The sequence below is a fragment of the Struthio camelus genome, chromosome 8 (genome assembly GCF_040807025.1).
Source record: "Struthio camelus isolate bStrCam1 chromosome 8, bStrCam1.hap1, whole genome shotgun sequence".
Taxonomy (NCBI): Eukaryota; Metazoa; Chordata; class Aves; order Struthioniformes; family Struthionidae; genus Struthio; species Struthio camelus.
The window spans coordinates 3,693,174-3,713,938 of record NC_090949.1 but is presented as its reverse complement, the minus strand read 5'-3'; the positions used below and the strand labels follow the sequence as shown (position 1 = coordinate 3,713,938).

General features: G+C 41.3%; 1 protein-coding gene across 6 annotated transcripts in view; it reads left to right on the top strand.

Annotated features, from left to right (window-relative positions):
* Positions 1-20,765, top strand: part of HMCN1 (hemicentin 1) — a 252,628-nt gene that overhangs the window by 62,067 nt on the left and 169,796 nt on the right. For 4 of the 6 annotated variants that reach the window (XM_068953525.1, XM_068953524.1, XM_068953526.1 and 1 more), the window contains exon 1: positions 124-424. The exons of the other annotated variants lie outside the window; for them this stretch is intronic. In XM_068953525.1, the coding sequence (XP_068809626.1) occupies positions 139-424 (286 nt within the window). In that variant the 5' untranslated portion in view covers positions 124-138. Of the gene's footprint in view, positions 1-123; positions 425-20,765 lie in introns of those variants that run through there. 6 annotated transcript variants of the gene reach the window in all.

Sequence of the window (20,765 nt, the reverse complement as noted above, 5' to 3'; positions counted from 1 at the left end):
CCCGCCGGGGCCGGTGGGCTTGCGAGAGCTGCGCCCCGCGGCGGGCGTCGTGTCGGCGCGGCCGGGCCGCCCATGCGGCTCTGGCCGTGACGCTCGGCGGGGAGGCGGGCGGCTGCTGAGGCGTCGCCGAGGCCAGCGATGGTGGCGGCGGGGAGCGCGGCGGTGTGGGGAGCCGGGCTGGGCGCCGTGCTGCTGCTCGCCCTCGGCCCTTGCTGCCGGCGGGAGGCGGCCGCGGAGAGGCAGCCCGGCGCCGAGCGCGTCCCGGAGGGCGCCTCCACCTTGGCCTTCGTGTTCGACGTGACCGGCTCCATGTACGACGACTTGGTGCAAGTCATCGAAGGGGCGTCGAAAATTCTGGAAACGTCCTTAAAAAGACCCAAGAGGCCGCTTTACAACTTCGCTTTGGTGCCTTTCCACGATCCAGGTAAGGGCGAGTTCCTGGAGGGTCGTGCGAGCCATCTGGCTGGGTGCGTGGCCGTGGCTGGGCAGGTAGCAGAGATGCTGGGCTCGCCTCCCCGCCCGAGAAACGTGGGGCCCTACGCCAGAGAGAAAACGAGGCAGCCCGGAAAGGACGGGCGAGGAGACTCTTCTCAGGGTTGCTCCGTATGAAAGGTCCGGTTTCCTACGTTTCCAGCAGACTGGAGCATGAACGTTTCTGTGACATGTCTTGGTCGTGCTTTTTGCAGGGCATCTCTTCACTGCGGTGACTTGCCAGGAGCGAGTTACGTTTTCTGAACTCCCTCCCTTTCTCCGCGCAGGCAAATAGGCAGCAGAACTTGCAAAACCAGATAAATTGAGGTTGATTTCAAATACTGTGTAAGTACCAAACGGTAGTTTCAGAGGATCAAGTACTCCTCTTTGAAAAGCAACAACAAACTTAAGTGGCTTCTGTGACTTTTTCCTAGTAGAGAACATGTATACTAGAAACTAGATTAAGTTTTTTTACATGCTCTTCTATTGAAATTTATAAACGTGCACAGTACAGTCATGCTTTTGCCTGAGTTTTGTTGTTGTTTGTTTGCGTTCAGAAACTCGCAGTGATATGATCCTGAAGCTTTTCATAGTGTGTTTTTTGGTTTGGGTTCTTATTTCTTTCTCTCATTCTACCCTTTTCTTTCTGCTGTGTATCCTGTGTTCCTGTCTCTCAGCATCTGTTTTCTATTCCCTTCCTACCCCTTCTTTTTTCCCTTGTCAAGCATCTTTTAGTGACTTGAAAAGGAAATATGAACAGGATGCCTTAGGCTGGTGATGTGTGCTCTACTATGCAGTAAAAACTTTTTTTAAAATAAAGTCAAGGAAAGAGAGGGGGAAGCCCTTGCAAATAACCTTTCTGGATCTAGTTTCCATGGAGTATCTTGGAATATGATGTTCTAGAAATCAGTTCATACAACTTCATTTTTTGCAGAGATGCCATCAGTGAAAACAGACCCCCTTCTCCCCCCCCCATCACAAATATCTCTGCCTGCAAAACATTTATTTGCTATTGATAGGAATATTGTAAATCCATTACTTGGAAAATTAGTGAAAATCTTACCTTTGCAAGTTTTGCCATTTAGTTATCCATGATTTAGGTTCTCTCTCTCTCTCTCTCTTCCCCCCCCCACCCTTTTTTTTCAATTGTAAGAAGTCCATCAGAGTACCCTTATTAAGAAAGGATCTATTTTATCTGTTTTATGTATCTTACTGTTTTTACATTTGATGCTACTTTTTTTCCCCCTTTACCTTTCTGTTTATGAAACAAAAAAAATAACTGTAAGGCCACAGAAGTCAGCAAGAGGAGAAGGATTTTGGACAGGTTGGACAGCCCCGAGTTGGTTTATATCCTTCGGGAAAATCCAGCTGGTAGTTCCCCTTGGAAAATAATAGGGCAAAAAATCAATTGGGTTTTTGGGTTTAGTTTTTATTTTCTGCTCTTAATCCCACTTTATACATCTTTCTTTTCTCCCCACTGACACGATTCATTATGAGAATTGATAGTTCTCTTTTTCAAAATGGCTTGGGCATCTATCTGAACCTGGAGAGCAAGAAGGTGATTTTACATGGAGCAATTTTAGTTTACAGGTTTGTGTGGTTGGTACTTTCTCCTCTGCTCTTTTTGCATCCTTGATAGAATGGATTTACAGCTTTACAGTACTAATACTTCTGGTGTTCAGATTTCATTAGAAGTTACTTTCAAATCCTTTGTTTTAATAATTGCTTTTTTCTTTCCCGTCCCACAGGTGTTCTCTTCCTCATTAAGCTTTTCTTTTTCCCCTTCTCCCCTTTTTATTCCTTTTTTCCCCTCTCCCTGGACCTCTGGTGTTCACTGGCTCTCTAGAATTTTTGCTTTTGTTACAGACTGATTCTTTTAATCATGCTTTCTTATATCACCACCTACTTACTCTCTACATACCTCATCAGCAACAAATCCACTGCCACCTTCCTCCCCTGCTTCGAATTTTTTTCCCCTTTGCTCGCGGACTTGTTGCTTCCTTGCCTCCTCCCCCTTCCCACTCTTTTCACAGGAGATCCCTTTCCTTAGCAAATGTTAGATTTCATCATGTAGAATAACTGAAACTTAAACCTGTAGAGAGCCGACCCATACAATTAAGAACTGTTGGCAAACTTATATTGTGCATCCTGTTACATGTCTTTATATGGAAGTCCCTGCCCAGCCGGAGGGGGCCATAGTATGATGGATAACTTGTTACATCTTAAAATGGTGTGAAAGTGGGGAATGCATAATTTTAAATCTTATTTTGTCCTAGCTTGTGAAAATTATTTCTGTATGCTATTTACTACTAACTCTAAGAAAAACATAGTCTGTTGTTCGGGGTTTTAGGGATGTAGCAGTCCAGAGCACTGGTTCTTCTAGTTTGAGATCTTATATCTGATGATGAACAAATTTAGGGACTTCAAAAGAACATGCAAGAAATACTCTTGTAACCAATTCTTCATATCTTTTTTGGATCTAGAGGATAGTAAATTTTCTCAAAAACCTACAAAAATCACTGCTTGGCTTGGATTTGACAGTGTCCAATTCATTTACTTTGGCCTAGTGTTGTTCTCTTTGAAGTCTGTTCAGCTAAGTTGATGAGTGTGAAATTTTTTTTTTTCTCTAGAGTTGTCTGGTTATTTGCACAATAGAATGGTTCTGTTGTTTTTCAAAACAGAGCTTTCTATGTAGCTGCCCCACAGATAAATTTTCTTAGTATTTTTGTGAGGCAAATGGTACTCTCCTAGGAGTGCAGCGTGTGATTGGATCTCAGCACCAAGGAGCTTCTCTGTATGTAGACCTATCCAGATACACTGTTGATAGGTAACTGGACTGTCTTTACAATTTAAAGTTTATGATAATTTAGCTTTTGATTCCTTTGGTTTCTTAACTCACGTTCCACAGTGTGTGCTGAACGTTGCCACAGTCAGTCACTTTGCAGTACTGTTTGATTAGTGCTGGAGAGTCAAATGACTCAATTGGTTTCTGAGTACCATACAGAAAAGCAGAGTTTTTTGAAGAGGGAACTGGAGTCTTCAGAATCATACAGTAATCTGTCCTGGAAGAGTACTTGACATCATGCAAGTCACATCAAAATCATACATAATTGGAGTTATTTAAAAATCTTGCTATATTCTGCTGGACTGTGTTACTACCAGAGTGCTGCATATTAGTGCTGCACTGTGTTATAGAGACCCATTGTGGTCTTCAGTGTGGATTCAAACGCGGTTGAAGTATTGATTTGAGTCCTTTTGATAGGACTATCAAAACGATATTTTGCTCAAACTATAGTATTTTGGTAAAATGGAAATAATTTGCAAGCACATTGTGTAGTTATCAAACCTGAGTTTTTGGTATAGTCCAGAGTTATGACCTACAAAAAAGTTAAAGAATGGGCTTCACGATGTGATACTACCATACTAGCCTGTGGTTTGCTGAACTTCCATTTTGGAAAAGCCTTTTGTTCTGCATTCCTCTTCATGTGTGTGCATGTGCAACACTTCCAGCAGATTACAGGGATTTTTCGGCTGTGGCTTTCCAATGCCTAAATGTGATCACAGAAGTTTCATAGATAGTGAAAAGGCTATTGAAAAAGAAACCTCTTGCCAGACTTGTGTTCAGTGGAAAAATTGACAAAAATTCCTGAGTAAGGAGAGTTGGCATAGGGAAATTCTGAACTGGATCTAAAGCTTAAGATCAATGAATGCTTTTGTAGCTGTGTGTAGAGGGTTCTGATCTTCTACTAACTCCTATTGTAGTCTGTGGAAACCTGATCGGACTCGGAATGTCTTTATTTAACATCTGTGGCCAGCCTTTCTATTTTTATTTTATGCCATTAAGGAATTTTGGAATGGAAAACAAGCCGAAGAGGACAAATTCATCCCTAGTATTATTCTTTAAAGCTAATGGAATTATACCAGTAATAACTTTGGCCCTGCATGATTTTATTTTTATATATATATATATATTTTTTTTTTTTAAATCAGGCATTCCTTTAGTGTGAATAGGTATTTTAAAGAACAAACTCCAGTAATTTATTTTAATTACAAGAAAACTGAAGGGAATGAAGTTTATCGTGTAACATAATATGCTGCCTATTTTTTACATGCTTAAAATTTTTAGGTAACCCACTTCTGTGAATACAGTTATTCTAATGAGTTACCTAGAATTTAAATATCTTTTTTTGGTGGAATGGTAGTATACAGGAAAAACTCGGATTCTTCACCCAGCGTCCTTCATTCTGGAGTAAAATATCTTGTTTGAGTTGTAGTCTGATTTTGAGGGTTTGGAGTAACCTGAACTGAGCTACAACTGTTTGTTGTACCTTGGCTTGTGCATACAAGCATGTTCATAGTAACATTTTGTATGTGGGTTTTAATTTTCCTTGGAACTTGACTGCAATTACAGTAATGTACACTGTGGACTTCCTAACATACAGGGTGACGTTTGTCAGTTAATGCTCCACATGTTTACAGGTCTCCAGTCTGAGTATCTCATACTGCTTTTTCTTACAAATCAAATAAGCACTATATTGCCTATGCAAGAAATAGGAAAACCTTAATAATGGTACTCTTCAGACAAGAAGATAACATTGAACTTCATCACTTCACCTAGAGTCACGCAGCAAAGGTGTAGGAGAACTGAAAGTACATTATTTTCTTCTCAACCCTACTCTTTCTTTTTGAAAGTAAAACTCTGGTTATATAATGGAGTACGGGCATACCGATCACTTTCAACTTCATACCCTGGGATCTCTTTCATTTGACATATTTGCAATGCTATTACCATAACAGTAGTGAGGTTGCTGGGCCACATATTAGTTTGGACAAGTTCAGAAGGCCATATGAAAGGTTTATTTTTTGGAGGATTTGTTGTTTTTAAGGCGGCTATTGCTTTTCCAGAGGAGGAACAGAAGAAATTAAAATCTGGCCATTAGTGGTATTAAAATATTTTATGCTTTTGAAATAAGATGTATTGCAGTTGATCCAAATATGTAGTAAAGGGAGATGGAAAGCTGTGTGCAGGAATGGAAAAATATATCCTTTCCTTTACGTGTTGACTGCCGTGACCGTCTTGAAAAAGACGCTTCAAAGTGATGAGGGATAGATTGTTCTCTGGGCATAACAATAAAACATCCACCCTTGCTCAGCTGAAATTCTTCCTGTTTTTAGTTCAGCCTGTGAGGTTGCCTGGCCAACCTTCCAAGTACAAACCAGCATGTTTCATCTTTCTGTATCTGCAGGTAAACAGCATCATTGCCTTTACACTACCCAACAGATTTGTCATATAGAATTTTTCTGATAGCTTTTTTCCAACGTGTTGCCCTGCAGTTATCCTTTTGCACTCTCCACTGTCGTTAGTGTCAGTGTTTGGCCTCACCATTTGCTTCTGGTTAGTGGCTGTCTATTACAATTTTCAAACTATGTCTGAATGTACATAGATAAGTTGTGCAAAACCTTTCCCATTCAGGAAATTCAAGTTAAGTTGTCTGGGATAGCCTGAAGGAGGAGGAAGAGGTCATTCTCTTCGTGGTTCTCTCTGTTTCTTTTGGGGGTGAGGAGTAGAAATACTTCAGTAGTCTGTTTTTACTAAAGAACAGGAATGTGACTGTGGAGAAACTGTATGGCAGCAGTTTCCAAAGTGGGGAGCCTAAGTTTAACTGAAATGCAGTATTTTGCACTGATACCTGAGTTTGCTAGCACAATAGTGCAAGAAGTAGAGTTTGTACCAAGGATGGGGCAGCACCAGAAAAGTTTGGGAGAAGCAGACTTCACATCAATCTCTGCTGTATTCTGTGAACACAGAGTGCTCAGTGAGATGCAAATGGAAATCCCTGCCCATCAAGAAGTGAAGAGGTGATGGATTCTGCTTGTCTTTGGGCAGTAGCTCTTTCTCTCCACATTCGGTGTGCCTCCTCACCTTCCTCAGTAGGTAAAACTATTCCGTAGCTATCTAGTATTTGAACTAGACCAATTATTGGGTTGGCAAGGAGGAATAAACTGCTTGTGGATGAGGTTCCTGTGGGCATATATTTTAAAAACGCTGGAGATACATGGCAAAATCCAATAGCATTTGTAGGAAGCGAAGCGAAGAGTTGCCCTAGCTCTGTCTGGTAAGAGTGAGGTCAGAGGCAAAGAAAATGGTTCTCTCTACTGAATTTAAATACTTCTCTTATTTTGAGAGTTATGTGGGTTTCATATTATTCCTCAAATCTAAAGTGAAAAAATGTGCTCATTTAACATTCTCGCTGTTCTAGTGCAGTAGTTCAACCTGACATTTCGCGATGTATCATTAGAAGTTGTCCTGACTAATTCTTTGGATTAGGGTTTTTTAGTGGCTTCAAAAATTTCTGAAAGTCCTGTCTGAAAAGCTCAAGCTTGTGTAAGTTTTTGATTTATTTTTTACTTCCTTTTGTACATAGTGGCAGCAGTAATGAGTGCGCTTCTAAGTTCTGGTCTGAATTTTTCTCTTTCAAGGTTTAGAAGATAAAATGCAAATTTACAGATGTTCGGTGCTGACTTGGTATGTCTGAAGAGAAATGATAACAAGAACTGGATACAACAGCTGTCAAATCTGCCCTCTCCTTTTATAATTGTTTAAATGCCACTTTTACTTATTATTTCACCATTGACAATTCTGGCAGGGAATACTCGGCTTACTTGAAGTTTCACATATGCCTTCTTTGTTGTTGTCGTTATTACTACTAGGTTTTAATTACTACAGTCATGAACTGAATGCCAGTCAGCACTACTGCATAATAGTAGTGAATAACTGAATTGATAAGGATAAAGTCTAAAGCAGCTACAAATATTTTCCACCTCTGTTGACACTTTGTCTTATAGATGTGATGTCCATGAAATTAATAATATGTGATTAATCTACACTTTCTTGATTCTCCACAAGGATTTATTTGGGGTCCCTCTAAAAGTAGCTGTTTATATAGATTACGCAGAAGGCAGTGCTGACAGTGCCAGAAGCTCCAAAACCTGTGTGACAGGCCCCAAATGCTGTGAGAGTGTCCAAAAGAGTATTAGACCATCAATTAAAAACAGATCTTGTTTTTATTGACTTTATCTATCCGGCCCTAAAGATTTGTGTGACAGTAACTTGTTTTCCAATTCTCACATCTTTTTCACATGGGACAGGATTTTTATCCCTGTTTTTGCTGGAAAATACAATGGATGTTATGCCTTTTCCAGGAAAAGAGTGATGCAGAAGAGACTGAAGTATTTTAAAGTTATGTTTGAAATTCTTATCCACTGAACTTGTACAGAAGTTACTGGATGTCTTTGATTTTTATCTAACTGTCCCCAGCTCACACTGGTGACCAATAAATGAAAAGTTCTCTAGCTCATTAGCAATGCGTCCCAATACTGTTCTGTCCCAATAATTGTTACTGATGTCATTTTGCAAATGAGACTTGCTGTCTAGAAGCGTATGTCTGTACTCCATGGTTTTTGGAGTTTGCGTTGATGACATTTCCTACCTGAACGCAAAATACCTTAGGCGTTGCTGTTTTGCAAATAGGCATGGCTGTAAAGTGCCATGACTCAGCTCTTCAGTAGGCAACAATATAGCAAATTATTGCACAGACTTCTAAATTCGCTTCTGAATGCGGTGGTTTTATAATGTGAAAACTTTGTCAGTTGCCTTTGAATCTTTACATTAATATTACCGCTTCCATGCACTGTGACTCATCAGGATTCAATCTGAAAACTCTTTTCACTTCCAGTTATAGTAGTTCTTCTTATATATCACTTACTCCTATTACCTTTGCTGAAGGCTAGTTGATAGAAAAATGTAGACTGTACTGGGGGATCGTATATCGTGCTGAGAATGGAATTTACCGATTGCTCTCAGAATAAAAATCAGTCAATACTGAGCTGGTTTAGAAAATGATCAACCTTGTGCCAGTTAAACTGATAAAACAGTAAACTGATAAAAAGTAATTGGCACAACATATCTGATGATGATCTGGATTACCCAAGCAGTGAATTTGGTACAATCCCTCTGAAAAGCTGTGTGGAAGGAGGGTCTGTCAAAGCTATATTTTTTTGACCATCTGTCTCTTTCTGGTAAAATGGGGTATGATAGTGACTCTCATCTGAAGTAGTAATGTCTGATAAATGAAAGCAGTGAACATAGATGCACATGTTCACATTCTGTTTGAAAGCCCTATATTTGCGTGATACAGAATGTATGCTGGGTTGTATGTTCACTTTAGGAGGATAAGCAATATTTTGTTCCTGCATAGCGGTGTGAAGTGATGGTGCTCGATCCAGCCTGCTGGTACCAATTGAACTTGAACTTTCTTGAACAACTGTGAGCAAAATGAGTTTACATTGGGTCAGTGCTTTGTATTATGTATCTGTGACATCCTTCATCCTGCAGCACGCAGTTGTTAGGAACCTCAGAGGTATTTTTATTGTATTGTGTGGTCTAACAGTGTGATTCTCTGTAGTCTGCTTCTGGCCTGTGCTTTCCACTTCTCTGTTTGTGTACTGGAGGCTGCTTGGAATTTATACTAGAGCGGGTTTTGCTCAGTCAGATGAGGATCTGGATACGCTGGATTCTGGAGCGCGGAAAAGGGGCAGATACTCCATTTAGTTCGTTGTTTTTTGAATGTGGTCTGGGGAGTAAGAGAAACCCTTTAGACAGAAAAAACCCTCAGAAGCCAGTTGGTGTATGTTCTCTGATCAGTGATTTGATTTTTGGCGTATGCTGTTGCGCTTTGGTTTTGAAGGAGACGCATGTATCGGAACAAATATTGGGAACATATGTTTTTCAGTTTGCAAATGGCAAAACAGTGTCTCTCTTGAAAGAGACTGATGGTGTTACTTGATGGCCTCACCGTTCTTTGTTAATCAACAGTTTTGTTAGAAAGAATAGGATGGGTTTAATGAAATGTGCTATGGGCTGACTGTATTTACTTTGCTGCTGCCAGGGACAATGGGTTTTACCCTTGAATGACGTCGAATATGATTCAGTTTTTGTAACTTTGACAGTTTTTAGGATTTCTTGTTTTGGGTGTATTGCTGTTTAAATCTGATTTATGTCCTTCAGTTATGCCTATTGTGAATTCATGTTATGCCTTTGTTAATGGATAAACTCTAGGTACAAATTTGCATTTTGTATTGGAGTAGTTGGTCATGTTATATTTTTAAGCAGAATCAGGGTGTCCTAGGCCATGCATCTCCCATTGATGAGCTCCTGTTAAACTTCTTGTTGCCTTTTGAAGAACATAGGCAATCTCTTCTTTGTTAACTGTAGGTGTGAGCTGAGCTTCTCCCTGTTGTTTTTTGCCAGACAAGGAGCGCAGTGACTCTGTGTTTGTGAAGCACTTAAATGGAATCAATCACGTTATGTTAAGATACGTGGAGCCTTGCAGTACACAGACAGGGGACATTTCGTCCCATCACGCTTCAGTCACTTAACGGAAGACTCTTACTGAGGAGAGTAGCTACCTAAAGGCTCCTTCTGTAGCTCGCAAAAAGAGGTTGGCATCTTTACAGAGCAGTTCATCCCTTTTAACTTCTGAAATGCTCTCTAGAGGTTTCATTTGCTTTCTCTTACTGCAGAAGGAGCTAAAGTTAGTTCAGCTGAGGCCCTGAATTTAAGAGGGTTGAAGTAATTTTAAGAGGAGTGAAGTCAAGAGAGGGGCTTCCTGCTTTCTACCTTCTTCTTGCTCTTGGACTGACTGTCCAAACAGTAGTCCCTGAGTTTTGTTATATAGTGTTTGTTTTCTTAGCGTATGGTTACTGAATGTTCAAATGAGCCTAGCTTGCACTGGGACTAGGTTATATCTCCACTGTGATGTCCTCCCTGATTCTGGTCTGAGCTCCAGCGTCCGGGCCCCCCCTCATGATTCTTTATGTGAGAGGTGGCTGTGGGAAGGTCCTGAAGGATATCAGTATTCCCGGTTTTGCATCTTTGCTAGCCAGTAGGAGAATTCCACTCTAACTGCGTGGAGGCTGCCATCTAACCCCTATCCCTTTGCTTAGCCATGCTGAAGAACCTCTCCTGGTAGGACATTTTGAGCTAAAACTGAGTAATGCCCAGAGGGAGCTCGGCACGGAGCTTTAACAGAAACTGAACTTTGTGGAGGGTGGTGGTGGATGCCTAGTGATGTGGCTACTGTAGGACATCACTGATGTCCTACACCTCATTTGCCCTTCCTTCAGGTTGTCAGCAGGGTTTGAATCTTGGGTGTTTTAACAGAGACCCTTTCTGTGTAGTCCAAGCGAGTAATACTGGCAGCAGTATGAGGCTAATAATTATTACTCTGTGGGGATAAGCCACAAATGGACAATGCGATACACACTGCTAATGTGCATTACAAAGGGGAACGGGCTGTGTATATTTATGAAGGTGTGTTAATTTATTGGTCTGTGCCCCATATACTCTGCCATCTTGTTTTTCTTTAGCATCCTTGGTACTCTCCTTCTCTTCAAAAAGAGCGTGCAGTTTTCCAGCTCTGCTCGTGTTGTAGCTCTCTTCCTTAAAATATACTTAACCCCAGATTTTAGTCTGCGAAACAGTGCTGTTAAAATCTATGCGTGCTTGAAAGTTATATGTTCCCAGACACCAAGCCAACAAGCAGCATACATCACATAGAACGAAAGATAATTGGACGTGCTGAATTTATTTTCAGTAATATATCCCTATTAAGGTCTTTTAGCAGTCTCATCTGTTCACTCTGGAATAATGGCTTTCTTACCATGTGCTCTTGGTAATACAAAAGTTAGTGTGTGACATTAGGTACACGAGATCAAGCATGTAAGCGTTCAGAGCCTGTGTGCAACATAAGGGGACTCTCCAAATAAACTTGGACATGCGAGTATTGTGTAGAGAGAATTTTAAACTGTTCTTTAGAGGTGTCCGCATGAGCTGGCTCTTGAGGAAGACAGCTGGCCCCCTTATGAATTGAGTGTTGCAGAGCCGGTTGCTGAATTAAAATTGAAAGGGAGTTAGCTTTATCTCTCTCCTTTTTATTTCAGTGCTTTAATGCTTTCACAGGAGTTGTAACGCTTCCTTCCTTTGCTGGTTTTCCAGTCATAGGACTACAAGATACGAAGACAGCTTTAAAACACAGTTTCATGTAGCTTGATGCGTAGTAGAGCCAAATTTCCAATATCAGCGGTATAACTGTAGGATACATTACAGTCAGTAGGGCTCCTCTGCAATCACACTGGTATGTAATTAGATGTAACTGAAAGCAGAATGGGACTCCAGGTTTACAGACTGGAAAATCCCTGCTGCAGTAGAGTGAGTGGGGGTAGGTTTGCATAATTAAATGAAAATAAAGGAATGTCTTGTGTTGCTATAGTCCCAGCTAAACGTCTGGGTCTGTTTGCTCAGGATAGCAGCTCTAATCTGTGACCATAGGTTACTGCTGGATTCCTGCCATCTTGTTTAAATTAGATTCATAGCCTGGGGGGGTGGGGTGGGGGGGGGGGTGTAAGCAGGAAGCCATTGTAATTTTCAAGCTTTGGACACTAGTGTATTTTCATGAGCTGAAGTTAAGTGTCCCTGGGGATGCTGAATATCACTGAAACATTTCCTGAGTTCTCTTAAGCTGTACAATGGTATGTCCGAGTCTGTTTTCCAAAGGACAGAGCTTTTTGTTTAGTTAGTGAGGTCTTAGCGTAGTTCACTGAACTAGTATACTTTTGCCTTGAGTTATGGAAGAACAGAAAAGGAAAAGCAAAGTTCTACAGGAAAAACGAAGTCGTCTGCCTCAGAACATATTTGCACTTTTATTACTAAGCTCTCGGAGACTGACTTCACTACTGTTGTGTCAGCTAGCTTTTTAGGCTGTAAATAAGTAATATGGTTAGGCAAGCACCTGATTTTAGGTAAATGCGCAATGGCTGGAGCACCCAGCCAGAGAGAAAACTGTCTGAACTCTGCCAACCTTTGTCTTTTGGCACTTCTGTTCCATTTTTTGTGTCACTGAGCTGGTATGGCACCTAGCACAGTGATAGCCTGATTTTAATTGGAGATCCTTAGGATGACTGTACTCCACTAGCCACTATCTTATACCTGAGTTTGAGTACCGCAAGAAATGCTAGCCCCTGGCAAGTGGAGGAGGCAAAGCCAAGCCTTAGCCCTCATCACTGGCCGTTTGGCAGACTTCTCAAGGAAGCACGTGGTGTGTGCTGGTTAGGATAACGTCCTGACTGCTGTTCTGCAGGATTTGGAGAACGCAATGCTTTAGGCAGTGGTGCTTTTACTCCACGTGTAATGATGTATTACTTAATACCCCCATTTTGATGTCTTAAGGCATTTTAGATGAGTTGTTTTTTGTTTAATTGTCATGTTTTTCCCCTCCCCGTTTTACATGATTTCCCTGTGTTTCAGTTCAGTTTATGCAACTTATTCCTGAGTCACAGTCCTGTGTTAACCATAAACCCACATGTTGCTTATTTGTTGCTGAAATATTTATTCCTTTTTCCCCTAATCTCTCTCTCTCTCTCTCTCTCTCTCTCTTCCATCTTTTTATCTTGGTCTCTGCCTTCTACCCTTCCTTTCCTCACAGTTTCCATTGGCCCTTTTCCCTCAGAGGTTCAGTGTCTCCTGTCAGCGCGCTCCTCCTTTATCTCAGGTTTTCTTGGCGGTCTAGTGTATCTCTTGCGTATTCAGACTGGATGCTGGTGGTGCAATGTGTTGCTGCTAAAGGCAAGATGTTCTTGCTCTGAAATAAGTGCTGTGCTAGCCCCAAACAGGGGCTATGCAGGACCTGATGGAGAAATCTTTCCCTCGCTGTTTTCAGTGTGTCTCGTGGCTGATATTTCCTTTAACGTGAATGAGAATGATAGCAAGGACAGATAGGTCATTCTTGCTTGACACATTGGCCATGTAAGCAGGTATGTTCTTGGAGTTTGTTCTGGGCCTGCATTTGACCAACTGACTCTGCTATTTTGTTCTTTGAAATTCTGGCTGAATATGTGAAGACATGTTTTCTTAGAGATGCAGCTGTATTGGCTGAAAAAACTACTGCTGTGCACTGCTAACTGCTTCCCTTTCTGATACCCAGCTGTGGGTGCTCCTTAGCAGTTCTAGACGAAATGAACCAGGTTAGCAGAGACTACTTAAACTGTTTTAGCTTACTAGCTTGATTAGGAAGAGCGTGCCTGAACTGTTTTGCTGCAGAGCAGAGGGTGACTCCTGTTAGAAGGATGATCCTGCAGAGGAGGGATGGCAGTTTGTTTGGCTGGCATATCTGCAGTTGGAAGAGAATGAGTATAGCGCTAGTGAACTGCATCTAACTGTAAAGATTAAGAGTTATTCAGGATCCACACGTGTTTGCAAATCTGGACTGTTTATGTGGATGCTGACAGTGAATAAAATGTGGTTTCTTTGTGTATCAAGCTTTGCTTTAAATACTGCTGTTGTTGCTCACGCTTAAGGGGCAGAAAGTGAAAAACTTTTCATTACTCTAAAAATTCAGCCCTTTCCTCACCCTTGAAATTGTAATTAGATGTTGTTCTGTTACTTAAAGCCAACCATGATATACGAGGATAAAAATAACGCATGTTGGCTATGTTGCATTCTGAAGAATGTAGCTATTGTATCATGGAATGGAGAACTCGCTAGGGAGAGTGTGGTAGCTGTGGTGGTCTGCACCTACCCTTCACGTGGAAAAATGCAGTTACTAAAACCTAGACCTCTGCAGTAAAGGGGCTGACAGATGGGACTGCCGATACTTTAGTTCTGCCATTGTCTCACTGTGGGACTTTTAAGCAAATCTTTTTAAGTTCCTTGTGGTTCAGCATAGACTTCCATGAGAATACATACCCACATTTTCCCTTTTGGAGGGTAGGCACAGAAATACTCCACAGGGTAGAAGCGTACTGTAGCTTATGGAGATGTAGCTCTAGCTTAGCAGGTGGTACGAGAAGATGAGTTTACCTCTGTGAAGGGCATGAGGGAAGCAATTTAAGAGATGCTATTTTATGCTTTATGAGGGTTTCCTGAATCTTGTTTTGTGAGGGGTTTTCATGGTTGGAGATTTAAAGGGAAAAAAAAAAAGCTCTAAATAAGTGAAGCATGTTTTGAATTAACTCTTCAATTTGTTTAACACGTGTTTAGGGACAGATTTGAACAGCATAAAACCTTTCACAGTTTAGAAATTATGGCTGTGGATATTTTTGCAGTGTCTCAAACCTGTCTCACTTTATGCTGCAGCTACGTAGCATTAAAGCAGTGTCTTAGCTGGTTGCACTGAAGTGTCCCATTGTGTAGCTATAAAAGCCAGTTTTTCCGCTTTGATATTCCATCTCAATGAACAGTTTTGATCTCCGTTAACATGGAGTAAACGCAGAGTAATTCCATTACAGTAAGTGATGTTAGTTTGGATTTACACCAGCATAACTGAGGTCAGAGTCTGGCTTTGGTTGTCTGCTTTCTTAATTTGTTAACTATTACACATTTCCCAAACGGTCTTTCTAATCCCCACTTCAGTCCTTGCTGGCTCCTCCTACTTTCCCAAATTCCAAGAGTAACAACGTAGGTGAAATTTACTTGATGAAAGATTGTTTAAGCAGGGTCTGTTTTTTATTAGCTCGCTGTTTTTTATTTTTTCAACACTGTTTGAAGTTTGATTGTACTCAGGATAGGATTTGAATTCATCATGCTTTTCCTACGTGATTCAGTTTTGTCAATTAGAAGCGTGGTGTTTTAAATTATGGGGTGAGCTTAGACGTTATCATTGAGTAAGAATTGTATGCATCAATGACATTTCAAAGCAGTTTTTAACTCTGAAGTTCAGAGAAAGGAAAAAGCTTGTGCCTTAAGGCATTACTGTTAATCAGGAACATAATGTGTTTGAAAGAAAGAGCATGGTAAATGCGAGATGTGACTTTGGAGAACAAGTTGAATTAATTTTTTTTTTTTATTTTTGTTTATATTTCCTGACATTACGTTAGCTTTGTAGACGTGTACTCTGAACTTCATTACAAAACATTTTAATTCGCCGTGTGTGAGAGACATCTGGAATTTCACCTAGGTTATTGTTAGTTAAATTGGGTTTATTATTAAGATTAGATATTATCTATGTTTACTGTAGTTTATCTGGTACACTGAGGTTTTGGTCCACATAACAATATTTGAAATTAATTCATAATACTTATGAATGTAAAGTCAACATCTTTACAGTTGGACTTCCATTGTTCTAGGATCTCTACCTTCATATGGTGATTAATGGTCCTGCCCAGAATATCCTGCTCTTACTGTAGTGATAAGGAAAGGATTAGGGAAGAGAAACATCATGTCTTTCACAGTTCAGAGGCCTTGGGCACAAAACACTTAAGAAGGTTTTTGCATGTAGTCTAATTTTGATACAGTTTTCGTGCAGTGTGAAGTGTTTTGCTGAATTTGGGCTTAAGGATTTGTTTCAGGCAACAAAGAATCTTTAGCAGAGCTAGTGATTAAACCTGACTGAAACAGTCTTAATCATTGCAGATGGCATTTTGTACTAGAGAAATCTGAATGAGCTTTATAGAAAGACTGAATGAATATTCATGTCTGTACCTGAACCTCTCCTGAATTCCATATAACTACTGTCTTTGTTGTGAATGTACTGGTGGGCAGTTTGTAAAAACAGATTGTTTCCTGATCCTCCACAGCAGGCTGTCGTTTAAAGAGATTTAGTCATGCACTTAAGGTCTTTGTTCCTTGATGCTAGGGTTCGAGAAAGTTAGCCTGACTCTTTACGTGCATGGGAATTTCATGTTGGTTTATGAATGCCATGTATAACAGCAGATTTTTGTTGTGCTTTTGAGCCGCCTTTTGGATGCAGGAACATAAGACACAGAAGCTCTGAGTAGCTTCTGTAGCATAGCGATCAGTTTGCAGTGGCTGTGTTTCCTTCTTAGAAAGGACTGTGCAAGTCAGTCGGTGGTGGAAGCCTCTCGGTTGGAATCAGAAGGTTCCTGAGAGGATGCTCGAAAGCAGAAAGGGGGTCAGGAGAGGGTACTTTCTAAAGAGAATGTTCTTTAAGCCAGAGAAGCTATTCCATTATCGTGTGCAAAAGGCCCCCTTAGCCAGGCAAGAACAACTATCCCAAAGCCTGAGACTTGTATGGGGCAGTGAAGTCGCGCTGGAAGGGATTGCATTCACAGGTTTATTTCTGTCAGATCTGAACTTCTTGTGCTGTTTAAAAGCGTTCATGGTCAAGACATTCCTCTTCTAGGACTGTACTTCCTTCCTTTAGTGCTGTGTTGTGCCTGGACGGTGCAGCTAGCCAACCAGACCTCTCATCACTAGCAGGACTTTTGTTGGAAGAGTATATTTCAGTAAATGGGGTGAAATGGGCAGTTCAGGATTCAGTGTTGAGGCACTGGATGGCTGAACTCCTGAGTCTTCACGCCTATGAAGCACATCAGGCACGAGATTTGCACTTGAGGCTGTACCAGGGAGACCTTGCAGCAGGAGCACCGAGCAACCAGTATCAGAACAAGGAAGACAGGATCCAGTTCCTAAGAACAAGATCAATCTTATTTTAAGACTAGCTTCAATTAGAAGAATATATTCTCTCTTAGAGATGGATGGCTAGTGATCTTCTTTAAAGGAAGAAGAGCGACATACAATCAGTGGGACAATTTGGTCCACTTATTAATTCATACAATCTGTTGAAAATTATTCTTTCTCTCTTTTTTGAATATGATAACAGTGCAGGGTGTTTGGATGAGTTTTTATTTTTTAGCACTACTTCTTATTACTAAGACCCTCCTTATCACAGAATCGTTTAGGTTGGAAGGGACCTCTGGAGATCATCTAGTCCAACCTCCCTGCTCAAGCAGGGTCACCTAGAGCATATTGCCCAGGATCAAGCTATCTTAATTTAAAAAAATGTCCAACATTTTGTGCTAAGCCACTTGACTTTGCTCTGAAGAAGCTGAGGGGTGCTCACTTACCGATTCTGATGTGACAGTAGTAGCAAACTTGTGGTGTACATTGGCACAATAACATCTGGGAGCAGCTGCTGCTGTTTACTAAAGGAATATGTGTCTAAGCCTAATGATATTAGAAGACTACATATATGTTTGTGTCAGTCTGACAAAAGACTGAGAGATGAGAAACCCATGGAAAACTTAAAATGAACACAAACCGTGTTCTCACCCCATTCTGCTCTTTGTTAGCTCAAATAGAGTGGGAAACTTCGATAATAGGACAGTGAAAAATGCCGTCAATGGAGAGCAGACTTTAACTGACGTAGATCAGTCTGTTAGCCCCCTTCTTTCTACCAAGTGACAAAGGTCAGTAACAGAAATCTCAGATTGCGGTGGGGGTAGATTTTTGAATTTCATCAGTGGCACCTTAAGCTAATATACTGGGCTGTCAGCTGCAGCGGGTAAGAAATTAGCATCCACCTTTTACTTCTATTGACTCTGGCATAGGAGTGGTTACCTCTTAAGATATCCCAGCGTGGATTGTCAGAGTTTGTTTCAAAGCACCTGCGTGCATGTTCTGAGAGTGAGTTTTTTCAGGGCGTGCACTGTGCCTGGAAGCAAATACGCTTTCGATTGACCTAGACACGCGGTACAAGACGGGTCGTTGCATTTGTTCTGGAGCTTGATGGCTTCAAGACCATAAATCCAAAGTCTCCAAAGGAAAAAAGCTTTGTGTTCTGTGTTGGCTAAACAGGCCAAACAGTTAGCTGAGAACAGGAATCATGGTAAATGATGCCGTTTTTTAAATTTAGTAATTATTTAAGAGTAACTTTGATAAATCAGTAAATAATTACCATTTTATTACCATGTGAGAGTTGTACATTTTTTGCAGTTAGTCTGCTGAGTACTTTCTAGTCCTGTTGGACTAGGCCAGCCAGAAGATCAAACTGGGAAGCAAAGGAGTCGAGCCAAACGAGTTAATCTAAGCTCATCTTGTGCGCTGTGTTTTAGCTGAGGCTACCAGTCTAAACATAAATAGTGGAATTATTTTGAACAAATTATGAAAAAGCAAAGTCTCTGCGTAATGTGTTCTTGCTAAACTGATAGAAGTAATCCTCATGCCTAGTGAAAGGACTATTTTGTTTAGGGTGTAAAAGTTAATGTTATCATCCTCCTCCCTTCCTCCTTCCCTCCCTCCCCACCATCTGCTTTTTCAATTAGTATGGAGTGTACTAGCATTTTACAGTGGTAAACTCAGTGGAATTTTATAATCCACAGATAATATTTAATTGAATAGAAATATTTTCCTCTCTCCCACAGCTTCCTAAAAACCGTTGAGCATTCAAACCTGCATTAAGAGCAAAAATATTCTCATGATTTTCCTTTTTCTTCTTCCAAAGCCGTGAAACAGCTTTCCTGAAGCCATTAACCTCCTGTTCTGTTCAGGCATCCCACCGTGCGCTGGATACGTAATGTCATGTTCGTTGGGGTCAGTGCCAAGGCAACGAGCCCATGCAAAGAGGCGATAGAAATCTGCATAGAACACGATTCTGATCCTACCAGCATTGCTAACAGCACAGCCGATTACATTGAACTGTGATGCGTAGATAAGCATGGGTAAATCTGGACGGATTAGTAGTTACCCGGGGCTTAGATAGTTAAGCTCTCGTGAATCCTGCCGTAATGAGCTGCCTACAGTTATTGCTTGTGTAGGAGAGTTGGCAAAAAGAGAAGTGTATTTGTAAGCGAGCTGCCAGTGAAAATGGAATAAAAGCCACTTTGAGAGCCAGAGATGGCATCTCAATACTACTCCAAGCCAAGTGGCGGTGCCAGGCCCTGTAAGCTAGATGTAGTTGTGCTGTTTGAGTTATGGGTTGCAGTCTTAAAACTGGTTTCTGGTAAGGCATTTCTAGTGACTCTCCTGAGCAGTAGGAGATGCTGTGGGTTTGGCTGCCTCCTAGAGCTGGCAACTGCTGGCGTAGGGAGTGAAGACATTGCAGTGCAGTACTGATAGCGGTTAGCAAATGCTCTTGCTTTAGCTGGTCAGAGGGTGGAAAGGAGTAGCTGATAAAGCTGGGAGTCTGTGTTTTTTTTTTTTTTTTTTTTTTTTTTTTTTGCAGCGCAGTCCCAAACGTTCATAGTCTTTTCAGCTTTAATCTGTACAATTTATAGAATCCTTCTGTTTGTATCTTTTCTGTGGAGACACTTCAGGTTAGTACAGCAGCATACATATACTTCAGAAACTTCTTATGCCCAAGAGATTTTATGAAGAGTTTGAGGGAACGAAGAAGAAAGTGGCAGATGAAGTTATAGGGCTGTGACGCTTGAGTGGCAGCAGCGTAAGCTAGTTGCACCAGTTCTCTGTGCAGTCTCCACAGCATGCCTGGCTGAGCTGCTGGTGGTGAAACCCCAGAATTGGTATGTTACATGGATGGAAATGCAAACTGAAAGTGGTGCTTTTTAAAAGACTGTGTGTGACTCGTTTCCAGGTTTGGTTCTCTTCTAGTCTTTTTGCATTAGATTTTTAAAATTATCTTGTTACATATTAAGATGTTTTGCTGTCTGTTTAAAATCTCAGTTCTATATGCCAAATGACTGTCAGCACAAACGATAGACGTGAAGTGGGGGATTGTTTGTGTGCTGTGGAACCTGCAGGAGGTCAGTGAGTTGCAGGTTCTCCTTCCAAAGTGGTAAGCAAACAAGTCTGGCTTGCAGCCAAGTCCTTGGCAGTGCCCTCAGAGTCTGAGACTTCTGCACAGCAGGATTTACTTAATGAATATTCTCAGAGGTTCATTACTTGACTGCTCTGGGGACTGCTTTTGGATTCTTCTTCTTCCTCCAGCTTAAACAGATGAAGTAAATGCAATGCTGTGGAGGTGGGAGAAGAATGTGTTGCCGTTGTTAAATGGTGCCCAGCAGTTAAACTTATGGGGAGACCTCTGTGCAAATTAGGAGCGGTGAATATGTGGCTGGGCAGCCTCTGCGCAGCCTGCATCACAGCCCGGGGGAGGTCTTTGTGCAACTGCTCTTCCAGGATGAGTTGGAAAGAAACAAGCCACACCACAAGGCATGTTTCCTGGCTCGTACCGCAGAAAGCAAGCAGCCGTGTAAACAGAGTTTTGTCACCAGTAGGCTGTTGTAGTAGCTGTGGAGAAACTCGCAGCCCGGGCATGTGAATCCTTTCCCTTTCTTGGGAGCTGCTGGGTGGCCACTGGAGTTTCTCAGGCAGGGTCAGCCTGGAGAATTCTGCAATAAGTTTGCCCATCACTGAACGGTTTCTGCTGCTTGAAAATGTTTTTGTGGGTTGCCTTTCAGAAAATTGCACAATTGCTAATGATACTGGCAAAAGTTAAGGGGTGGGAATCAGCCTGGAGCTGATTCACCAGTTACCAAGGTAA